The 22,678-nt window shown below is 53.4% G+C and overlaps 8 protein-coding genes across 8 annotated transcripts, besides 4 other annotated features; 6 read left to right on the top strand and 2 right to left on the bottom strand.

Moving 5' to 3' along the window:
* Nucleotides 1-1,958: 1,958 nt before the first annotated feature.
* EKO05_0002335 (beta transducin) lies at nt 1,959-2,610 on the top strand (the record flags this gene model as incomplete). Its single annotated transcript, XM_038943989.1, has 2 exons — nt 1,959-1,996; nt 2,043-2,610. The coding sequence occupies 2 exons, from the start codon at nt 1,959-1,961 to the stop codon at nt 2,608-2,610; spliced, it is 606 nt and encodes a 201-aa protein (XP_038793007.1).
* Nucleotides 2,611-3,407: 797 nt separating this feature from the next.
* Nucleotides 3,408-3,662, top strand: EKO05_0002334 (uncharacterized protein; the record flags this gene model as incomplete). The annotated part of the gene is made up of 1 exon (XM_059635886.1): nt 3,408-3,662. One exon carries the CDS (start codon nt 3,408-3,410, stop codon nt 3,660-3,662), a length of 255 nt encoding a protein of 84 aa, XP_059491869.1.
* A 649-nt stretch (nt 3,663-4,311) lies between these two features.
* On the top strand, nt 4,312-5,950 carry EKO05_0002333 (uncharacterized protein; the record flags this gene model as incomplete). The annotated part of the gene is made up of 3 exons (XM_038944171.1): nt 4,312-4,425; nt 4,475-5,263; nt 5,345-5,950. The coding sequence occupies 3 exons, from the start codon at nt 4,312-4,314 to the stop codon at nt 5,948-5,950; spliced, it is 1,509 nt and encodes a 502-aa protein (XP_038793006.1).
* A 913-nt stretch (nt 5,951-6,863) lies between these two features.
* EKO05_0002332 (uncharacterized protein) lies at nt 6,864-8,704 on the bottom strand (the record flags this gene model as incomplete). Its single annotated transcript, XM_038944092.1, has 2 exons — nt 6,864-8,098; nt 8,146-8,704. The coding sequence occupies 2 exons, from the start codon at nt 8,702-8,704 to the stop codon at nt 6,864-6,866; spliced, it is 1,794 nt and encodes a 597-aa protein (XP_038793005.1).
* Nucleotides 8,705-8,792: 88 nt separating this feature from the next.
* Nucleotides 8,793-8,815: a tandem repeat.
* A 130-nt stretch (nt 8,816-8,945) lies between these two features.
* Nucleotides 8,946-9,036: a tandem repeat.
* Nucleotides 9,037-9,154: 118 nt separating this feature from the next.
* On the top strand, nt 9,155-13,592 carry EKO05_0002331 (mRNA cleavage and polyadenylation factor subunit; the record flags this gene model as incomplete). The annotated part of the gene is made up of 5 exons (XM_038944132.1): nt 9,155-11,162; nt 11,211-11,653; nt 11,702-12,790; nt 12,844-12,991; nt 13,060-13,592. The coding sequence occupies 5 exons, from the start codon at nt 9,155-9,157 to the stop codon at nt 13,590-13,592; spliced, it is 4,221 nt and encodes a 1,406-aa protein (XP_038793004.1).
* Nucleotides 13,593-14,095: 503 nt separating this feature from the next.
* Nucleotides 14,096-14,908, bottom strand: EKO05_0002330 (uncharacterized protein; the record flags this gene model as incomplete). Its single annotated transcript, XM_038947485.1, has 1 exon — nt 14,096-14,908. The coding sequence occupies one exon, from the start codon at nt 14,906-14,908 to the stop codon at nt 14,096-14,098; it is 813 nt and encodes a 270-aa protein (XP_038793003.1).
* Nucleotides 14,909-17,173: 2,265 nt separating this feature from the next.
* Nucleotides 17,174-17,214: a tandem repeat.
* A 1,046-nt stretch (nt 17,215-18,260) lies between these two features.
* Nucleotides 18,261-19,655, top strand: EKO05_0002329 (uncharacterized protein; the record flags this gene model as incomplete). Its single annotated transcript, XM_038947483.1, has 1 exon — nt 18,261-19,655. The coding sequence occupies one exon, from the start codon at nt 18,261-18,263 to the stop codon at nt 19,653-19,655; it is 1,395 nt and encodes a 464-aa protein (XP_038793001.1).
* A 930-nt stretch (nt 19,656-20,585) lies between these two features.
* EKO05_0002328 (uncharacterized protein) lies at nt 20,586-22,467 on the top strand (the record flags this gene model as incomplete). Its single annotated transcript, XM_038944017.1, has 2 exons — nt 20,586-20,825; nt 20,878-22,467. 2 exons carry the CDS (start codon nt 20,586-20,588, stop codon nt 22,465-22,467), a joined length of 1,830 nt encoding a protein of 609 aa, XP_038793000.1.
* Nucleotides 22,226-22,251: a tandem repeat.
* Nucleotides 22,468-22,678: the final 211 nt, after the last annotated feature.

The raw sequence follows: 22,678 nt of genomic DNA, 5'->3' as shown, positions 1-22,678 counted from the left end.
ATCGATTCAGGGTTCGATGACTGTTTTTGGTTAGCGCTTCGGCTCCGGACTAATTGCGTAGCCTCACTCCTGACGCGACTCTTCACGTCGCCTCCCCATGTTCAATAGGACTCATTTCACCCAAGGGTACGAGTAACTGCTGGACCAACCTCATGATTGTATCACCACATCTTTCTAGAGTGACTACTTCTGAAACGGTTCGCTGATCTGTCGGTCCACAGATGTGTGGTCTGAAGGTAATATTGTCGAACCACGCGATACTCGCTTCCGATCACAGCCTTCAGAACACATTCAGCAAGGAATTAATGTCAATTACTGAGAATTGAGACGCCTTTTAGGTCCATTCGTCTATTTCACGAGGCATGAATGAGACTGGTTCAGACTGATTTGATTGGTTTCCTGGCTTCAGGAAGGACTTCAGCGCTACAAATGTAAGAGTTATTGCTTTCCTATTCCTACTTGACTTGCATTTTAATTCCTGACCTGTTCGTTGTAAAGCTAAGATTGTTTCTCAATCAATCCTACCTCAATTATCCTACGCACGAGTACACATTCCATTATCAATCGGTAATATTGACCGTTGACCCGATTCTTCGGGATCTGGAAAGGTAGGTAAAGGTAAAGTTTCGACGGCAAAGGCAGAGACTAGCTTATGCAGGCAGCTGTCTAGCCCAACCCGAAGGACTTGCTTTATCTAAGTCCCATATATAGCCTGCAATCATAGACAGCTTCTTCTCTTGCCCTCTACAACGTACACTGCTGCGACGACCGACAGATATGCCTCCGACCTTAAAAGCACGAAAACGTTTCGTACCCTCGCTCTCGGTACGGTGTGCCAACAAGAAAGTGGATGAGCAAAGCCTGCATGATGCGAGTCTAGATATGTAAGTACAATTGAAACATTTGGCGTATGCTGAGATGAGCACCACCATGGCACCGACGACTTAGCAGTAGGGGGAAAAAAAGTAGCCGGATTCGCCTTTGTTGCGCCTTCTACTAGAGGTGCGAAACTTGATCTACAGATACGTGCTAGGGGGAAATAGGTACCCAGTGGGGTTTCACGGAGGACTTCCTAGGAAGTATGAGCTTGTTCTTCATGCCTGACGCCAGATTACCGCTGAAGCGAACTTGCTACCCTAAGTCCACAACACTTTTACACTTATTGACGATCTCCCTTACTTCGTCAGGTACGACTTTTCATACGAACGTATCGCAGCACAGAAACTGGCTGTCACATTCATTGGATTCAGGACCAAAATAATCTGCTTCAAAACCGTAACGGAGATGTGCCGAATTGACTTCCGAGCACGATTTGACATGCTTTACATCTACCCAAGCGTATATCGCATACACGTTCGCATCGAGGTGCACAACTACAGGAACGGAACGCGACCGCAGTGAAGCAGATCGTGGAGAATGTCCGGGCCCTCCACAAGACATTGGAAGAAAAGGCGAAGGTCGGTTACGAATTAGTATCTTTGGAATGCGTCAAATAGGTAAGCTACATGAAGCCAGGGCATACCAGCTTTTCTGGGAATACCAGCTTTCTGAGTAACTCTAGACAAGTGATTAAGTGATCAGCTGGGTGGCTAAGCAAATTAAAGACTGTAAGCCTCGACAGAAGATTCCCTTCTGCAAAGGGATTGGTGAGTTTGCATGAGTTTCTCGTCGGTTTATTGTCAGCAATAGATTCACTGAGTTCCACATTCATAAAATTTTGAATTTCACCATGTACCAGCTATTTCAGCTATTGTAATTCAAGTTTTCCTCGATGCAAGTCAAGTGAAAGCATCGTCCAGATTGGGTGTCGGCAAAGTCGCACTTGAGATATATTCAGCCTTCACCACGCACATACCACCAATTATCCATTGATCAGTGTCAACTATCAACTCGCGCACAGTAATTAAACCAACACTGTGTCAGGCGCGACCGTAGAATAACGCAAGGGTATACAAACCATGACGGAGCCCATGCGTACGATCGAGTCTGGTCTCAAGTGAGTATTTTCACAACATTTGCAATAGACAAACTAACAAAAACAGAACACCTAACGCGCAAACCGACTCAAAACTCTTCCGCCTCCCTGCCGAGCTCCGCAATGAGATTTACGCCTTCGCTCTCGGCGGCAACACTTGGTCAATCAATATGACCGAAGGCAAGCCACGCGCCAACAACGCCAGCCCACATGCCCTGGCCCTTCTACAAGTCAATCGCCAGATATATGCCGAAGCCCGTCTCTTTCCCTACTTGTACAGCACCTTCGAGGGCCGCCACAACGGCCACCTGCGCATCTGGGTCCAGTCCCTGACGCATGTGCAACGCAAATCGATCACATCTGTCAAGTACCACCAACGGAGCTACATCACCGAGGGCGTGTGTGGTCTGAGTGTGAGCCCTATCTTTTGGATGGATACGCCAAATATGGAACAGTGGGATCTGGAGGGGTTGAAGCGGATTGAGATTGAGGTCGTGCTGCATAAGTGGGGATGGAATAGTAACGAAGAGGAAACAAAGAAAGTGAGAGCGAGGGCACTGAGCAAGCTACGTGTGCTGGTTGAGATTGAGCATCCAGGTATTGAGGTGGATATAGTATCCAAGTGTGGGTACTAATAGCAGCCGTGTTTTGACGCAGCGTTGGCACAGTTTGGAGCTTTGAGGTGCTTCCTGGGGTATTGGGAGTGAGATGAATGACTAGGGTTCAAGAGCCGTTGTGAAGCATGATTGCGCGAGTCTTGTCTCTCTTGAGCGTATGAGCGATGGTACTGGATGACGTTACTTGGAGCATAGCCGTGTCATCGAGACTCAAACAGCGCTGCTGTACGAAACTTAAGGCGGGCCTAGGATCAAAATGTATTCTTTGCGTTTCCGCTCTTTCAGCACAGGTCCCTGCGTTCCCACACTCCCTTCCCGAATCCTTCGCTGCTTATCTATAGGCGTGCCTGACACGCCCTGCGCCAGGGGTTTCTTTCCAATTGGCTTCAGATTACTGACGTGCCGCAGACGCACAACGTTGGGGACCTCACTGTTTCGCGTCCTTGATAGGCGGATCTTCGTTGACTTCGGCTCGATGATGTAGCACTCGGGCTCATGTTGTACCGGATCGTGTAGCTCAGGTATCACATGATTCCATCTAGAGTGCAACACCTTGCAATCCAGGTGGGTCAGCGAAGCTCATAGACGTATCCTACCCTATAATCATTCATATCTACACAGCTTCTGATATTGGGCCATGAAGTAAGTCGCTCCACTCAGACTGCAAAAGGGAGGCCTCCAACACCAGGATTGGTTCCGTACAAGGCCTAACGCTCTTTTTTTGAGGTGTATGCACTGGATTCGTCATTCCGCTGAGCACATGCAGCCTTTCGATTGAGTGACGGAGGAGTTTGCCACGACACCGAGGCGATGGGATGGAAAATTCGGAGTGCAAGACCCGACGAAGACCTCTCTTGCCTGCATTTACACGGCAAGCCAATAAAGCACAAGCATGCGCGTCGAAGTGGCGAATTTGCCTTACCTCCAGACTGTGTACCTTGATGTCAGTTACCTCCACGCGATCGTCTTTTAGGCAGGTGTACGAGGTGGCCGCGGCTGGCAACGGTTGGACGGTCTTGTTGTGCAAGACCAAGTCTGTCGTCGACGGCGTCCCGCCCCCGCAAAAATAACTCTTGGCACGCGCAAGTGCCTTCCGCTGCCAGACCAGCTCCGCCAAAGACGTCGTATTGTTTCCCCTCGAGTCTAGTCCACCAAAACCACCAACTGCTTCATCTCATCTCTAGTTGTTCTATCGCGCGGATCTGGGAACCTGAGCGGCTCGCATGACGAAGTATCGAAGAAGTCTTGGTCCTGCAGCGAGTGCTTGCTCCACGCCTGTTCCTGAGTTGTTCAATCTATGGTGTCTTGGCTCGCACCTTCATGGCTCGTGTTGACTTCGTCCGAACAGCAACAACCTGCAAAGCGATGCGGGCCAAGACGCCCAGTGATAGCGTCAAATGGCGCAAGGTGTTATCACTTGAGAGCTGCTGTGGCGAGTGCACAGCATCCAGAAGCTAGACACCTCACCTGCCTGAAGGGTAAAGTTTGGTGCTGATCTCACCTTCTTCAACCGGTGTAGTATGCCAAGCGCGCGTGTCTGCCCAGCACCGATGGTCGACTTCCAAGCCGGTAACGAGCAGATGAACTGCTGGATGAAGATGCAGTGCGAAGAAGTCGGATCCAAACAGCGAGACAATGCTGTATAAATAGTGACATGTGTCGCCGTAAGACAATGTGCTCATTCTTGCTCAATCCAACTCCACTGCATCTGCCGCCAAGATGAAGTTCTCTCTGGCTTCCCTCGCATTGCCCGTTGCGGTTAACGCCGCGGCGTACTCTGCCCAAGAGTATGCATCGGGTGCTGTCCACGCTCACTTGATGAAGCTCAAGACTGTAGGTGCTGCCGATGGCCAGCCAATCAACGAATATTAACCATCTCTAGGACCAATGGGCACACGATGAGGAGCTGCGCGTTGGTGCCAACAACACCGAGCTGTGGCCGTCGTGGAAGAACTACGAGGCCGTCAAGTTCGGCAAGAAGGAGAAGGTCGAGTGCAAGAAGGGACTCGCCATTGTCGAGAAGGGCAATGCCAACCAGACTTTCCGTTGCGACAACATCGACCTCTACGACTTTGCCAACCACGCTGATCTTGGTGGCCCCGAGGGTCGTGGATCCTCCAGTTGGGGGTGGACTGCCAAGAACGGCCGTGAGTTTGGTATCATTGGCCAGTTCAGCGGTGCTGCCTTCATTGAGATCACCAAGAAGGGCAAGATTGAGTACATCGGTCGCCTGCCTGCTCAGGACCCCATTGGTTCCCGATGGCGCGAGATCCGAGTCCTGAACGACTACGTTGTCATCGGCTCTGAGGCCGTCAACCATAACGTGCAGATCTTCGACCTCAACAAGCTTCTTACGCTTGACCCCAAGAACCCCAAGGTCTTTGACACCCAGAAGGACCTGACTGGTCTCTTCAGCGACACCCTCCCCATCGGTCGCACACACAACATTGTCATTGACTGGGACAACGAGTACGCCATTGCCGTCGGTGCTCAACCCCGCAACCAGACTTGTGCTGCCGGTCTGCAGTACATTGATCTCAAGGACCCCACCAAGCCCTCCACCCCCGGCTGTGCCAGCCAGGACGGCTACGTCCACGACGCGCAATGCGTGACCTACAACGGCCCTGACCGCCGCTACCGCGGACGCAACATCTGCGTGGGTTACAATGAAGTATGTATATTCGTTTCCTCGTAGTCTCTAGCACCAGCTGCAGTTAAGATATGTCAGCAACTAACACTTGTTCCCTGCTAGGACACCGTCACCATTTACGACTCGACCTCCAAAGACGGCAAGCCTGCATCCGAGGTCCTGTCCAAGCTCTCGTACCCCGGCGCCTCCTACACCCACCAGGGTTGGTGGACCGAGCGCAACTGGCACCAGTTCATCCTGTTCAACGACGAGCTCGACGAGCAGAACAAGGCCGGTCCTGCCGCGTCTGGCCGCCCCGTCACCCACATTGCTGATCTGTCTGACCTCAAGAACCCCAAGTACACCGGTAACTTCTTCGCCACCGACAAGAAGGGCATTGACCACAACCTGTACATTGTCGACGGCCTGGCTTACCAGTCCAACTACGGCAACGGTCTCTGGGTCCACGACATCCGCTCCATCAAGAAGGACCCCACCGGCAAGGGCGTCACTACCGAGGCCTTCTTCGACATCTACCCCGAGGACGACGCGGGCGAGGGCACCGTGACCTTCGTCGGCACCTGGTCCCACTTCCTGTTCCCCTCCGGCTACATCCTCGTCAACACCATCGAGCGCGGCGTCTTCATTGTCAAAATCGACAAGGGCCGTGGCGGCGGCAAGGGCCCCGGCTTTGGCGGAAAGTCAAAGGGCGGCAAGAGGTCGCTCTAAGCGTCGCGGCCCACGAGGTGGATCGAAAAGCTGAGAAGCTATGAATAACATTTGAATGAGAACATGTCTATCCCATCACAACCTGCTCTTTCCCTTTTCTCCCCACAAAGTTTTGCGTGATCCACCGAACAGCCCTTGCCATTTCATTCATGCAGTACAACTCCACCTCAACCCATCTCCCCACCAAACATCCCACCAAACATCCCACATCCTTTGGACAGTAAGACGTCACAACACTGAACCTAGAGGCACGCCATCCCCTCTCCAACCCCAATCGATGCTCTCCAACCTGACATGCACCCTTCTCAACCACGCGAACTACATCACCTTCAGCTAACACGTATGTCACTCCACCACACTTACGACATCCTGCAAACCCAAAGACGAACAATGATAAAGAAAGGGGGCAGCGAAGTGTAACAATGTAGGTCTTCCACAACAACCATAACGATGACGAAAATACTTTTGGTACTGCACTACTAGATGGGGTGAATGAATGCAACGCGCGTCTAGGCCGAGCGATACTGGAGTGCGAAATCGCCATGTGTTGTTGTGGTACCACGAGTACAATGACATGGCATGTGGCAAGCGGAGAATCGGGCCAGTGTTCGATGGGTGCTGAAGGAGTGGGCGTGGTCTGCTCGGGCGGCTACTGGCGACGGTAGAGAAGGTTGGGAAGCGTAGTTGGGTTGCCAAGCGCTGGTGTGGTGGTTTCGATAGGGAGTCATGTACAACGTTGAATTGATTGGAACTGATTGGAAGTGACTAGACTGTAGCGCCAAAAACAAACATAAGGTATCATGAGCATGTATCCATCCAAAGCAGACCGGTAGACCGAAAAGATATGGGCATGAATGTATGGGAGAAGAGATTAAAAGGTCAGATTCCACCCTTGAGGATCAAGACTGGCTCTTTACAACAACCCTTCGCCTTCGCCGCTGCGGCCGCCGTTCCTCGACTCAGTGGCGCCGTAAGTGTTCTTGGAGCGGCCGGTAATGTCTTGCCACGTTGCACCGAACCTGCGTCCCGTGCTAGCAAGCAGACCCTCCTCTTCGTCCTCTTCAAGATCACGGTCGAGCTGGTCCTGGTCCAGCTGGGGCACTTTGAAGAGTGTGGTCAGGAACACGATCAGATACACGCCCAAGAAGGCGAATTGAGCCCAGAAGAGCACAACGCCGAAGAACGGAAAGTTGATAGTGACGCGGTTGATGAAGGTGCTGAGCACGGAAGGCGTGCATACATCCTTTGCGACGGGATTGTCTGCGAGTTCAGAGCAGGCTTTGACAGCCTCCTTGTGCTCGGAGCAGTCGGGCTGATCACCAAGGTGGTTGACAGGGAGGTCGCAGTACGTCTGCGGGCCAAACGTGGCATACTGGGGCGCAACAACCATGGCGACGGAGTAGTTGATGGCCAGGACGATAAGGGTGAGGAGCACAGTGGCCATGAGAAGGGCCTGCGGGGAGGTGTGGCCCTTGCGAATCTTGAAGATGGTGAGCCAGAGGAAACGGATGCCTGCAGTGGCGATGCCAACGACCGAAGCGGAGAAAAGAAACAGGACCAGGAGCAAGAAGAGGACGTAGTCAATAGGGAAGACCTTGGAGGACTTGACGAGAATCCAGTTCAGGGGCTGGAAGATGTTGATATGGCCGAGGATGTAACCGCAGTGCGCTCCACAGATGGAGTTCTTGGCCTTGTCGATGCCGGTGATGAGCATGCTGGCGAAGATGAAGAGGGCGAAAAGCATGAGGACTAGACCGCCGACTAGCTTCAGAGGGCGGAAAATGGCCTCAATCTTAATCCAGGTCTTGACGATCCAGTGTCGGTCTTCTCCGCTAGACTCGGCAGCAAGACGCTCGCGGCGGATGAGTGTGCGCTCTTCGCGGTTGAGGGCTTCCAGCTCACGCCTATCCCGAGCATCGAGTCCGTTCTGGCGGCCCTCAGCACGGCCTTCGAGTTGCCTCTGACGCTCGCGGTTGGCCTCGAGCTGTGATGCTGTGTTGGCGGCGAGTGTGGGTGCAGAGATGGAGGGCGCAGACTTGATCATGGCGACTGGGAGAAGAGCCATGCCAGCGCCCGTGTACAGAACGAAGAGAATGGTTCCAATGGTCATGAGGAGTCCGAGAGCGAATGACAGAGCACGCTCGCCATCTGGGAGTGTGAGCAGAAGAATACAAAGCGAGCTTGGGATTGCTTACGGTTCTCGGCCAACAGATGCTTGAAGAAGTCAAGGTCCAGGCCCTTGTCGCCCTTTGCCTGCTTGGCGAAGGGAACGAAGAAGCCGACGAGGAAGATGATGACGATAAAGAGGAGGAATGCGATTGTGTACTTGAGCGCGCCCAAGATGCGCTGTCCTACGGTCTGCTCGCCGTGCTCGGCAGCATCGTCGTCGTATTCTTCGTTGTAAAAGTAGGTAAAGGGCACGACCAGCAGGCAGAGAAGGGCGTCGAGCGAGTACAGCAGGTAGTAGACGATCTGCAGGGTGTGGGTGATGTCGTGCACCTTCTCTGGGGTGGCCCAGTCCTTCTTGCGGCCGAGGCTGGAGCGGCTGGTCGACGAGACGAGAGCAACATCGACGGGAATAAGCAGGACAGTCGCAAGCAGGGCAAGGGTAGTGAAGATGCACACGATGGTGGCCGAGGCGGCGCGTTCACGGGGCGTCTGGTAGACGAAGACGAAGACGGAGGCTATGGCAAGCAGGATGCCAATGGCGACGGCGTAGGCGACCCAGATGAGGCTGGTCTGGATGAGCGCCATGGTGCTGTGGCGGCGTCAATGGCGATCCGGTGTGAGATGGGACGATGCCTATGCGCTGCACTTGAGATGTTCGAGTGAAGGGTGCGATGAGAGAGGGAGAGAGGGAGAGAGTGCTGCAGCCTGAACCTGAAAGCTGCGGAGAAGTGGTAGGTGGTAGTATGACGTTCTACCGCGGGATCGACAGAGCCAGAGCGACGGAGCGACAGGGCGACAGGGGCTAGCGAAACAAACCTGGCCAGGGAGCTCTTAGCGTTTAGCTCTTGGCGTTTAGCTCCTAGCTCCTAGCGTTTAGCTCCGAGCTCTTAGCGTTCAACTCTTGGCTCTTAGCTCTTTTGACATTCGACGCGCGACACCCAACAACACCATCGTGACCCTGACAGCGTCGATCCAAGGCCGTCTCGTAGCATCGGATGAGGAGCAGGAGCAGCACTGCGCCCCCACGCCCGCCCCATGCAATGCTACACTGAGCTGGCGCCGCCGACGGCCGTCAGCCATGCCGTCACCCTGCCCTTTGTGTCGTCGCGCGCGACCAACCTCGTTGTCGCCAAGAACTCGCTGCTGCAGGTCTTCGAGCTGCGTGCCACCGTCACCGAGGTCAAGCCCGGCGAGGACGGCGCTGAGAATGCGGCCGCCAACCTCGACACCGAGGCCGCCGACGTGCAGGTGCAGCGCACCGAGAACACGTCCAGGCTGGTGCTGCTCGGCGAGTTCCCCTTGGCCGGCACCGTCCTCTCGCTCGCGCGCGTCAAGGCGCTCAACACAAAGTCAAAGGCGGAGGCGCTGCTGGTCGCATTCAGGGACGCAAAGCTGAGCTTGCTGGAGTGGGACCCGGAGAGCTACAACCTCCATACAATATCAATACACTACTATGAGAACCCCGACTTGCCTGGCCTTGCCCCGTGGAGTGCTGAGCTGAAAGACACGCACAACTTCCTCACCGCCGATCCCAGCAACAGATGCGCCGCCCTCAAGTTCGGCGCCCACAACCTCGCCATCCTGCCCTTCCGCCAGCGCGACCTGGCCGAGGACGACTACGACTCGGACGACGAGAGGAAGAACACCGCCAGCACAAACACAAACAACAACACAGCCAACGGCGACGACGCACACGCAACCCCCTACTCGTCGTCGTTTGTCCTGCCCTTGACCAACCTCGACCCCACCCTCACCCACCCCGTCCACCTCGCCTTCCTGCACGAGTACCGCGAGCCCACGTTCGGTGTCATCGCCGCCTCGCAGGCCACGGCTCCGTCGCTGCTCGCCTACCGCAAAGACATCCTCACCTACACTGTCTTCACCCTCGACCTCGAGCACAAAGCCTCCACCACGCTGCTGTCCGTCACAGGCCTGCCCTACGATGTCAACAGGGTCGTGCCCCTGCCACACCCAATCGGCGGTGCGCTGTTGGTTGGTGGCAACGACATCATTCATGTAGACCAGGCGGGCAAGGCCAACGGCGTGGCTGTCAACGAGTTTGCCAAGGCCTGCACATCCTTCCCACTTAGCGACCAATCTAGCCTGGCACTGCGGCTGGAAGGGTGCACTGTCGAGCTGCTATCCCAAGAATCGGGCGATGTCCTTATTGTACTGAACGACGGACGACTGCTGATCTTGACTTTTACGCTGGACGGCCGCACTGTGTCTGGCATGACGGTTCAACCGGTTGACGCTGAACATGGCGGACACCTACTCAAGGCAGGTGCTTCATGCACGACCAACCTGGGGCGTGGGCGTCTGTTCATCGGCAGCGAAGACGGCGAGTCAGCATTGATAGGCTGGACAAGCGCCTCCACTCAACTGCGACGAAAGCAGTCAGACGCTGGACTTGACCAGGACGACGATATGTCGGACCTCGAGGATGAAGTCGACGATCTGGACGACGACCTCTACAACGACACAGCACCAGCTGTGAAGAAGATCACATCGGCCGCTGCGGAGCCTTCTGCCCTTGGGTCTTACACATTCAGGATACACGATATCTTGCCTAGCATAGCACCCATCAACCAAGTTGTTCTACATCCTGGCAACGACACTGACTCAATCAACAAAGGAGAGATCGTGGCTTCGACCGGACGAGGAGCTGCTGGGACCATCACCACCCTAAATCGCGAATTGCACCCAGTCAAGCTCGCGCAGACAGAGCTGGTCTCGGCCAAGGGAGTGTGGGCTGTGCATGCTAAGAAGGCGATGCCTCAAGGTGTCTCTGCCGCGTTTGGCGAAGACACCGAGGCCAATATGTCTTCGGATGTTGACTACGATCAGTACCTAGTGGTCTGCCGAGCTGGCGAGGATGGCAACGAGGTGACCACGGTGTACGAAGTGAGCGGCAATGAGCTCACGGCTACCGACAAGGGTGATTTTGAGCGTGAAGAGGGTTCCACGTTGAGCGTTGGTGTTCTGGCAAGGGGGACCAAGGTGGTGCAGGTCATGCGCACTGAAGTTCGAACATACGACTCTGGTACGTTCCTGGATTGAACGTGGTGACTCAATGCTAAAAACAGGACAGAGCTCAACATGGACCAAATTCTTCCCATGGAAGACGAAGAGAGTGGCGACGAACTCCGCATCATCAATGCTAGTTTCGCCGACCCATACCTGTTGATCCTGCGTGAAGACTCCAGCGTCAAGATCTTCAAGGCGAGCGGCGACGGTGAGCTGGAAGATGTGGAGGCCAGCGGGCTGTCTTCGACCAAGTGGTTGTCAGCATCGCTCTTCAGATCATCCACTTTCACTGAGGTCTTCGCTTTCCTATTGACACCGGAAGGCGGCCTCCATGTTTTCGCCATGTCAGAGCTCGAGAAGCCCAGCTATGTCGCAGAAGGTCTAGGGTTCTTACCGCCTGTACTGACTGTCGACTATGTGCCTCGACGCAGTGCAGCCAAGGCCACCATCACCGAGATTCTCGCTGCTGACCTTGGCGATGCGACTACAAGGTCGCCACATCTTATCGTGAGTCCTACAGCTAGGAACCAAACGATTATGTACTAACATCTCTAGGTCCGGACCCCAAACGACGATCTCGTCATCTACAAGGCCTTCCACTCTCCTGCACGATCCTCGACCGAGCTGTGGACGAAGAACCTGAGATGGGTCAAGCTGTCGCAACAGCATGTTCCGAGGTTCCCTGAAGAGGCAGATGAGGCCTCGGAAGAGGTCAAGATCGAAAGCACCCTCCTAGCGCTGGACAACATATGCGGCTACAGCACTGTCTTTCAGCGTGGAGCATCACCATCATTCATTTTCAAGGAATCATCTAGTGCGCCCCGCGTTATTGGGATGAGCGGAAAGGCCATCAAGGGTCTCACTCGATTCCACACCTCGTCTTGCGAGCGTGGTTTCGCGTACCTCGATACCACTGATACTCTTCGCATCTCTCAACTCCCTCCACAAACACATTTTGGACACCTAGGCTGGGCTACACGGCAACTACCATTAGGCTCCGAGGTTCACACCTTTGCTTACCATCCAAAGGGGCTCTATATCGTAGGCACGGGGCAGCAAGAAGAATTTGCCCTCAATCCAGACGACACTTACCATGAGGCATTGCCCAAAGAAGACACTGCCTTCAAGCCGCGTGTCGAGCGTGGCGTACTTAAGGTCATTGACGAGAAAACATGGACAGAGATCGATACCCACATCTTTGACCCACAGGAAGTCATTCTGTGTATCAAGAGCCTCAACCTCGAGGTATCAGAAGCGACTCACCAACGCAAAGACCTCATTGCTGTCGGAACATCAGTAGTCCATGGAGAAGACCTCGCGACAAAGGGATGCATCCGAATCTTCGAGGTGATCAACGTTGTCCCTGATCCTGAGCGTCCGGAAACCAATAAACGCTTGAAGCTCATTGTGAAAGATGAAGTCAAGGGCGCAGTATCCGCCGTCTCGGAGCTTGGAACCCAAGGCTTCCTCATCATGGCGCAGGGCCAGAAATGCATGGTCAGAGGCCTGAAAGAGGATGGGACTTTACTACCAGTAGCTTTCATGGACATGCAATGTTACGTCACCACACTCAAAAATCTTCCAGACACTGGTATGCTGTTGATGGGCGACGCATTCAAGGGCGTTTGGTTTACAGGCTACACAGTAAGTCGAACCGGAAGGCGAGTCACAAGTGCTGGTACTGATAATTCGAACAGGAAGAACCATATAAGATGATGCTCTTCGGCCGTAGTAAACACCAGCTCGAATGCATCACAACCGAGTTTCTTCCATTCGACGAACAACTCCACATTATTGTTGCAGACGCAGATATGAATCTGCAAGTCTTGCAGTATGATCCTGAAAGTACGTCTTCCATACCTCTCCTCAATGCTATGCCATCACCACGCAAAGTACTGACTCAATCAAAACAGATCCTAAATCTGCAGGCGGGGCCCGTCTCCTTCACAAATCCACCTTCCACACGGCACACTTCCCAACAACCCTCACACTCGTCCAGTCCAGTCTCAAAATGCCTACGACATCTGAATTCATGGCTACAAACGGCTACGATGATGATGTGGATATGGACACCCCTTCCTCTTCACAGCCCGTCCACCAAATCCTGCATACTACCCAATCAGGAACCCTGGCGCTCATCACGCCCCTCTCCGAATCAAGCTACCGCCGTCTCTCAGGCCTCAGTGCTTTCTTAGCCAACGCGCTGGACTCGGCGTGCGGTTTAAATCCGAAGGCTTTCCGAGCCAGCGATTCTGAGGATGGCGGATGGGATGCAGGAATCGTGGGGCGCGGGATGGTTGATGGAAATCTTCTAATGCGATGGGGCGAGCTGGGCGAGTGGAAGAGGAGAGAGGGGCTGAGCAAGGCCGGGGCGGATGACTGGGTGTTCTGGGGCGAGCGCGAGGTGCTGGGTGGTTGGGGTGTGTTTGGCGGGAGAGGGAGATAGAAGTAGTAGTCGACGTCGCTTGATGGAGCAAGATGTGCGAGAGACTCGGATACCGTCTGCGTCTATCGTGTTGACTGATCTCCTGTAAGCGAACATCCAAGCATGAGACACACTGTAGGACTCTCTTCACGCGTTCAAGATGCACCATACCAAACCCATTTTAATCAAACTTGACACTAGTGACGTTGGAAAGGTACCATTCAAGGAATGGTAGTCACCAGAATTTTTCTCAGTGGCTATTGTGACAATTCGCTTTTTCGCAAATTCGATCTAGTTAAGAGATGGTCTTTAGATTACGAAGGCTCTTTTGGGGGAGTGACTTGAACAGCTGAATGAAGGTTGCGCGAATACAATGTTCTCCTTCTACATTAAAGTCAAAAACTGTAGTGCGCCGCCATCTTGACCTCAAACTCCCTCTTCCACCAAGTCAGGTTGGGCCACGTTGCTTTCCACGTTGGATCCGTTTCTTGCGTCTTGTTCTCGTGACCCATGAGCATGAATGGTCAGTTCAGACCAGATGTGACCACGGATCCGAACATGGAGCCGTCGAGATTTACACCACAGCGAATAGACGGGATGGCCAACATTGCCGCAGCGGCGGAAGCGCCTCCAAGTGAATGGCCCAGAACTGCTGTCTTTCGAGTGAGACATCCATTTCCAAGCCCAGAACCCGGCAACACTGTATTCACAAAAGAGCTGTTGCCCATCTGTCGGTGTACGAAGGCGATGTCCGCCACACGGGTAGTAAGCGCCAGTTCAACGTCCGCGTCGCTCTCGATATCGACGCCGTTGACAATACTGCCTTCTGGAAACTCGACGAAATCAGTTTCGTAGGGATGGCCTATCGAGACTACCAGGTATCCAGCCGCGGTGATCGATTGCAGCATGCCACTGTAAATCAAGCGTGAGATGGCCAGGCTACCAGAGAAAAGCACAAGCGGAAGATACTGTTCACGTGACGAACAACCTGGAGGCTTTGTTTCGTTGCAAGTCTCGAGCGTCAAAGCGGAGAAGGAACCGTTCGGCAGACCATAGGCGGCGAATTTGTCGTTCTCAAAAGCTGCAGTTGCTGGCCACATGTACGGCTCGAGACGCTTGTGACGACAGTTGGCAACAGGCGTAAAAAGAGATAGCATAACCCTTCGAGACCGTCCGTCCTTGGCGAAGGGGTCAAGACGTTCAGTGTCGGTCAACGATGCGAACGAAACGGCGATATCGAAGTTGTGGGTTCCGACGATGGGAAGTATGGCATTAGCAGCAGTTGAGGTAGCCTGTGATGCGACCAAGAAGATGCAGAAGATTTTCGGTGAAATCATTTTGATTAATGACAAAAGTATTCTGCCAATGTAGGATAGTTCAGGCTGGACTGTGTTGTTATGTGAGATGTAGGACTATTATCCGCTCCTATATACTTCAAATGAACACAACACAGCTTGCAATATTCCCTCCAGCGCCCTTCCATTTCCCAAATCGTCTTCGAAGAGCAGCATTGAAGATGACTGTGTAGTTGGGCGACGATTTCCGACACAAAAGGCTTAGGCTAAAAGTGGTCTAGGTGCGCTCTTTCTGTACTCGATCAGGCTAGGTCAGTCTCCACTCCTTCATCAACGCCGCCCCGGCTTTCCATCAGAAAGCGTGCAAATTGACCTGAATGTGCCTCGTATGGGGTCTTCTCGCTTACATCCCTTCGGCAGGCCCTGTGGCTGTCGTCGACCACGAAGACACAGGCTTGCGTTGTAATATTACCACATTCTCTCAAGCCACCAGGAACACGTACGATCAGGATTCTGTGTAGTGCCAAAAGATTCGACCAAGCCTAATTCGCATTCGTACAAGCATTTCGATCCATATGGCGTTAGCTATCGGACCTTACGATGGACGTAAAGCACGGAAAACGCGGTGCGACTACTGTGCCAAGCGTCGGATCAAGGTACAATCTGTACGTTGTAGTCCTGACGGTCTCCGAGACTAACAAAATATATATCAGTGCCAAGGAGGTTTTCCATGCAATATTTGTAGTGAGCAAAAGCGAGCTTGCCACAAGACGATAAAAGAAAAGAGCATCACACCGGTGTTTCTCCACACGACGCCGACTACCTTCGTAAACAGATCCAGATCTCACTGCATGGAAACGTCGATATCGTTAGCAAAACCGATGGTATCTTGTAGGAGTGAAACCTACCTAACATATTTCTTCACATCGTTCCTACGCCTGAACGCATTCACAGGTGTAGCTCTAGCAGTTCAAGCACCACTCTCTTCTCTAGCACGCTACTCTTCCGAGCTCCGCGACGCTATCAACGCTGTTTCTGCGCTTCACATTACCCAACACAATAAAGCCTGCCAATCAATCGCTTCATCGGACGACAATCTCGCCGCACTGCAAGCGTATTCCCGCTGTGTTCGCTGTGTACAAGCCAAGATCAGCTGAAGAGAATTCATCCACGACCCTTCAGCACTATGGACTACTCTATTGCTAAGCATTTTTGAAGTAAGAAGAGCCTTTATGGAAATGGACGTGAACCCTAGCTGATGCTGATACCGCACAGCTGATGCGCAACACTTCCGGCACGAATTGGCTTGCGCGCTTTCCGCACGGCACAAGCACTATATTGCGCCTGCAAGGCCCGAGCATGCTTACTCTTTCGGGTGCGAACAATGAACAGCATCAAGAGTTCTTCTTCAGTGCGCGGATCTTTGAGATTTCGCGCGCCTTGATATATACTGAGCCTACCTTCCTTCCCACCCTGGAGTGGACGATGTCAATCGAGCAGTGTTGGGCTCAAAGTACGAATGTTCGGACGCCTAAGGAGGCCCTGTTTGATATCCTTCCAAAATTTGTGGACCTGGGTATACACACTCTCCGCTTTGTTACTCATACTCAGAGCATGTCACAGCAGGCACAGGACCAAGTTTCGACATCCTTAGCACAAGAGGGCCTCGCTCTACAATCTTTCCTCCTCCAATGGCATTTGGAATCTACATACTGGCCATCGCATGATGCTGATGGGAGCGTCCTGGACATGGAGATAAGCATAGCGTATGCGGACTATCACACGATCTCCGTCTACCTCGATGGCATATTTTCATACCACGCGACCTTTACGTCCGTATCCGCGCCGATCTCCCCGATCTTGAAACGCACCGAGGTAGACGCGAAGCAGATCCTTACCACGGGTCAAAAACTGCTTACTCAAGGAAGCGCTGGGGTTCTTTTGTTTTTTCCACTGAGGGTTGCAGGCGCGCGGGCTCGAGATGCATCGACTCAATTTGGAATATTGCGACTCTTACGGATGATAACTCAGAGAGGCTTTGCAGTAGCGCAGTCTTTTGTAGAGGACCTCACTGCTCTACGGGTGCGGCAGCAAGACAACCTCGAGTTTGCTATGCATATGGCCGATCCTCGTGTTGTAAGTTTAAGAGATGATCGACCAGGACAGATTGGGATACCTAGGCGACATACCTAGTATGTGTGGATATGACCGAAAAGAGAGATTTCTCATAGAATTAATCTAGAACCATAGCTGTACCTAGTGCTGACAGAGATGCACGCTGCTATTACCTCGTTCAACCTGCCTTTTCCATCAACCATCAAACGTCAACATTACACTCGATAAACCATTCCATCCCACAAAGACAATCATGCTCGTGGTCTCTGGCTCTCTGGCCCTGCTTGAAGAATCTCTTCACCTGCTGCACCATCAAACTACATCCGTCGTTACATAATCGAGGGGACAGCTATAAGCATTCTATATTTAACACTTCTAAGCATAGTAACTTTTGGTAATGCATGCTCGCTTGACATTCACCCCAGATGACACCCCGGATTGCGGCCTATCGAAATTAGCAGTCACCATTCACGCCATGTAATTTAAATATGAGAGAGATAGTTGGCTGATCGTCCATGACGATATATTGTATAGGGAGCACTATACGCAGGAAGCTCTATGATCGGCCCGTCCACAGGGATTCGGTCAAATCATGTCACGTGGGGTATCGGGAAAAGCGCCCACTTCAGCGCAGATGAAGATATACATATGGCAGGGGTGAAATTGCGATTCGGATCTGATAGGGAGCCAACGGAGTGGGATTGGGATCAACGGGAGGATATGCAGCTACGATAGAAAAATGGGCAGAATTGTTTGCCGTTGCGCAGCACAAATAGAAGACTGGTCGGGGAACATAGAAGGGCATACCTGTAAAAACAACTAGCTGGTTTGCGTACTCGTGTCCGCTTACTGCAGATCAACACCAGCTAGCTAGTACCGGACTATGCCTCTTAGAGAAAGAGCACAGTTTGGTCTATCTTTTGATATTCTGCATCGTGAAGACATGTTGGTGCTGTCCCAATCGTAAAGTGCGCGGGTGCATGCGCAAGGGGTTGCACCAGAGTCGCCGCCCAAGATGGATATAACTAAGTATCTCGTACAAACATCTGCCTTTGTGCTAGCCAAGGGGGTGGTTATGCTGAGCCTCCCCGCATCCACGACTTTCTTTGTTGTCTCCAGGTTCGCTAACGCCTAGCCAGCCCCAACATGTGCGGCTCTGCAAACGGCACCATAGCGACCGAACAAAGAAGAATGGCCCAAATACCACCGATCAACCACGCAAGCGCTGTCGGACTACCTTCCGTGTACCTGCGATTGAGTGCAGATCGAGGTTCCCAAGATGCAGACCACGGGCGAAGATTACTATGACATCCCTGACGACGAACTACCTTCAGCGAACTTTGCGGCCCGTCCGACGAGCGAGATCAGCGAGATCAGCCTGCGAATCTGTATGAGCGTTGTCTCATTTTCATCTGGAGACATCGACAGTGAGCTAGATATCGACGGCGGTCCGACTCCAACGGCTCTTGCCCCAGGAGCGCTCTTGATGCCTCAACCGGAGATGCCGGACACGCCGCCCGACACGCCGAACATCATAGTAAATGCGTCTTCTCGCAGACAGTCGTTGCGGCAGCGACTGAAAAGCCTGAACGATGTCGCATCCATTATGAGAAAACCGAGTTTACGGCAAAAGGTTGATTCAGCACCGCCTGGTGCGTTTAGCTTGGCGGAGTATGCACCTCAGGTGCCTAGAAGAGCTGTCAGTGCGAGACTGGAGAAACGGGATGCTGCAAGAGGGCGATATTCAAGACATCTGTCAGCTGAGAGCGACTCGAAAGCTCGGAGAGTGCTGGGTGTAGATGAAAGACTATGGGAAGAGGAAGAGTCGGAGCCTGCAAACTCGGCAGAAGAAATTGAGGGCGTCGAGCGAGACCAAGAGATGGGTTTGCCACAGCCTCATGCATCTTTCTCCCGCAAACCAAGGGTGAGGGAGACGTTGGAGAAGAAACAGTTGACGAGGCTGAGAATGGACTTTGTGAGCTCGGAACCAAAGATGTTTGTGGACTCGCCTCAGTCAATGCTGGGCACACCCTTGGAGCTGTATGCCATACCTGGGCGACAACCTGGGCGCTTCAGGCCAACAAGTGCAATCAACGGCAGGCGAGGATCATCGACACCAGTTTCACCAAGAACGCCCTCGCCCTTCCGCAGACCACAGCTGCGACTAAATCACAGGGTTGCCGGCGATGAGAACCTCGAGGATTCATATCAAACAAGGGCCTACGTACCCGGACCGGTCTGTCTCGAAGAGCATCCTGCCTTGCTTCGCAATTACTCTGTCGCCACTTTAGACCCTTTTGTCAGCGAGATAGATTCGATAGGGCGACGCCCGTCCGATTTACAGGCCCTGGAACAGATTGTCGTATACTTCGACGACATGGGTTTGATAGAGGAAGCCACAGACAAATGCTTGGACAAGTATTGGTTGAGCGAGCAGCAACAGGCGCCACAAGAACCAGAATCTGGCGTCATGGAACCCGTACCTTTGCGTCCCCGGAGTCAGCAGCGCAAGCGCAGCTCGAAGGACCCTTCCAGCATGCTGTCCAGATTCTCATTGTCACCAGCGTCATCAGACGCCTCTGTGCCACAGAGCTCTCCACAAAAGCGCCAACTACTCAAATTAAGAAAACTGCTTTCGCCGGCGCTACCAGGCTCGAAAGGGGCCGAAAGTTGAAAACAGCAAACTGAGGGCTCGTGACATGCTGGGAGAATACGGTCTATGTTTGGAGAAATCGAATCAAACTTAATGAGATTGAATACTCGTAAGCCGTGTTTGAGATGAGAACGCTTCGGTGAAAACTCGTGCCAAGCACTATACGACTCGCTGCTCGCCTAATGGGGTAGTCCGTGATGCAATAAAGCGTTCAACAGAAGGAATAGGTAACGAGATGTGTGCCTTGGGAGGACATGATTGGCAGCTGTCGCTCGCAACGGGGCGTTGAAAACAGCTTGGCCCGGGTGCGATCTGAGGGCGTTTGTGGATGACAGCTGTTCTGCCTTGCAAGATGCGACGGAGGCGCGGGCACCGCGCAAGAAGCAACACCAGCTAGACGGGGATGCGCTGCCACCGATGCAGAGACTATCCAAATGGGAGAGGATGCAGGAAACTTGTTGCCCTTCCTCTAAGTGTGGACTCACGATAGGGTCGATCCTTGCCAAGCGGGCATGGGTCGGCGCGCACTCTTCCGCAAAGAAAAGCGAGGCAGCGAATGACATTCACCCACGTCTCTTGTCCTCCAATCACACCTCAGACGGACGACGGTGATCTCCGACTTGGATTGCCCTCCTGAGCGATGGCTGGCCCTGTCACGACCCGCTCAGCGCGTCCCGCACTCGTCAGACGTTGTCGCTCGAGCCAGCGCATCAACCACCTGCCGCAATTCGTGTGGTGCTAAAAGCCCCTTCTCCCCATCATGGCCCGCTTCCACCTCAATCGCCCGCCTCACCTTGCTGCAGAACCTCATTCGCCTTTACAGCGACCGCTTTCCAATACCTCAACTGTTCCATTGTAAGATCTACTGCATATCGACGTTTGCAGATCGTTAACGTTGTGCAGTTTGCTTCTCACAAAACAACCACTTCTGCCACCAAATCTCACCTTAACATGGCCAATATCTATATGCATAGTAGTAGTAGTGCCTATTCGATACTTGAGCAGGCCAGATCGGACTTCTGGAATAGCAACGCCCACCTCACTGAGGAGCAGCGCCTGGAAGCTTGGTCACACGCGTCAGCCGCCTCCACCTTCCCAAACAATGCCTTCAGCAACCCCGCCGAGCCATCGATGGCGCACCAGATTCCAAGGACGATGCCCATCGGCGTGTTGAACTTGACACAACTACCTGTATGGACATCATCTTTGGTGGACGCTCTCCCAATGTTCTAACCTCTAGCAGATGGACCGCACCCAGTCCGCTCCGGCCTCCCGTCCCAGATCGACTACCAGTCCAGAGAGCATCAATCTCCAGCGCTCAGCGAGCGATTTCACCATCTGGTCAGCAACGTCCAACGAGCCAACCAACGACTACGCCCTCTACTCGGAGCAATCGATGCGGAACCAGGCTAGCCTTCAGGCTATTCCTGAGACTGCGGTTGAGTACACTCCTCGTGACTACATCAACACTTGCATTGAGCAGGCTTCATCGCCCTCAGCCCCCTTTCAGAATATGCACGTGCAACTAACCCCCCAGTGGTGTCCATCGTCAGATTGCTCCACCTCGCCCAGCACACCTCAGACTGCGCTGATGACTCCTGTTACTCAATCTAGTAACTCCATGAGTCGTCAGAGCAGTCTGAATACGTCTTTCCTTGATGAAACTTCTCTGCGCGTTCAGTCTGATTTGTCTTTTATGCCTATCCTCCCAGAGGATAGCGCACTTTCCTTTCCTTGCTATGAGTCGAAATTCGATTCTAATTTCCTTGCCTTCACTGGTCCTACGGCCAGTGAAACTGTCGTCTTTCCTGCGTTCTCTGTTCCTACTTCTATCGCAAGTGTGAACACACTTGCTTCTTCTGGACAACATCAGACTCGGTCGTACCTGGCGGAGGATATGCGGAGGTCGGCTTCTCACTCGAGCGAGAGCGACGCGAGCGACGCCTCAGCGCCGAATTCAACTTGCTCTCGACAATCCCGCCGCGAGCGCGAAATCAACGCCACGGCTGCTTCGCGCCCGCTCGCCCCTAAAGCGAGCGAGCACGATGCTGCGACCTTGTCTGCGCCATCCAATGCTCAGATGGCACGGATAAGGTCTGAAGACGGGTCTTCCAAGACTGTAGGCATCATCTCCAAGACACCGTACGTGCGCCCGCAACACCCTAAGATCATGTGCCAGTACTGCGAAGGGCGGCCCAACGGGTTCCGCGGTACGCATGAGCTTGATCGCCACATTGCGCGTGCACACGCCGTGGTTCGTAAGGGTTATATCTGCGTTGCGCCGAGCTTCCAAAAGAACTTCCTCGACAGCTGTAAGCACTGTCGTAACAACAAGGTCTACGGTGCGTACTACAACGCCGCCGCACACCTACGCCGCGCCCACTTCCACCCGCGCAAGCGCGGCCGCAAGGGCAAGAACGACGAGAAGCGCGGGGGCATCGGCGGCGGCGACCACCCAGCCATGGACTGGCTGAAGCAGCACTGGATCCAAGAGATGGAAGTGCCCAACAACCCGCTCCCCGCCTCGCCCGACAGCGCGTCGGACAGCGCGCCCGAGCCTGAACTCGCCACCCGTCACGGCTACGAGACCAGCGTCGGCGGCGGCGGCGGCGGTGGCTATGAAACCAGCAGCCTCCCCGCGGCCGAGCCCGAGTACATGGTCGTCGAGAAATCCTATCCCGCTGGCCAACAGCAGCTGCCTCAAATACCCCTCGACTACGGCCTGAGCGCTAGTATCCACCCAGTCGACCCTATCCTGTACGACGACAGCGCGTACATGCCCTACACCGAGGTCAGCAACTTTGAATTCGACGCTTATGCCATGAATCCCTAGCTTCAAACACTGGGGATACACACTTTCCTTTCTCTCTTTCTTTCTATCTTTTCTTCTTTCTTTCTATCTTTCTTCTCATCTTCCCCTATTCCTTCTAGTCGCCTTTCGGCTTTCATGTACATGATGACTTGTTTGGGGTTTGGGGTTCGGGAATTCGGGACAGGCGTTCGATGACTGAGACCACCAACCAAGGCCCTGGTTGTGGTAGGTC

Source organism: Ascochyta rabiei, chromosome 3 (genome assembly GCF_004011695.2).
Source record: "Ascochyta rabiei chromosome 3, complete sequence".
Classification (NCBI taxonomy): Eukaryota; Fungi; Ascomycota; class Dothideomycetes; order Pleosporales; family Didymellaceae; genus Ascochyta; species Ascochyta rabiei.
Note: the sequence above shows the minus strand (reverse complement) of the source record. Positions and strands in the feature narration are given on the sequence as shown.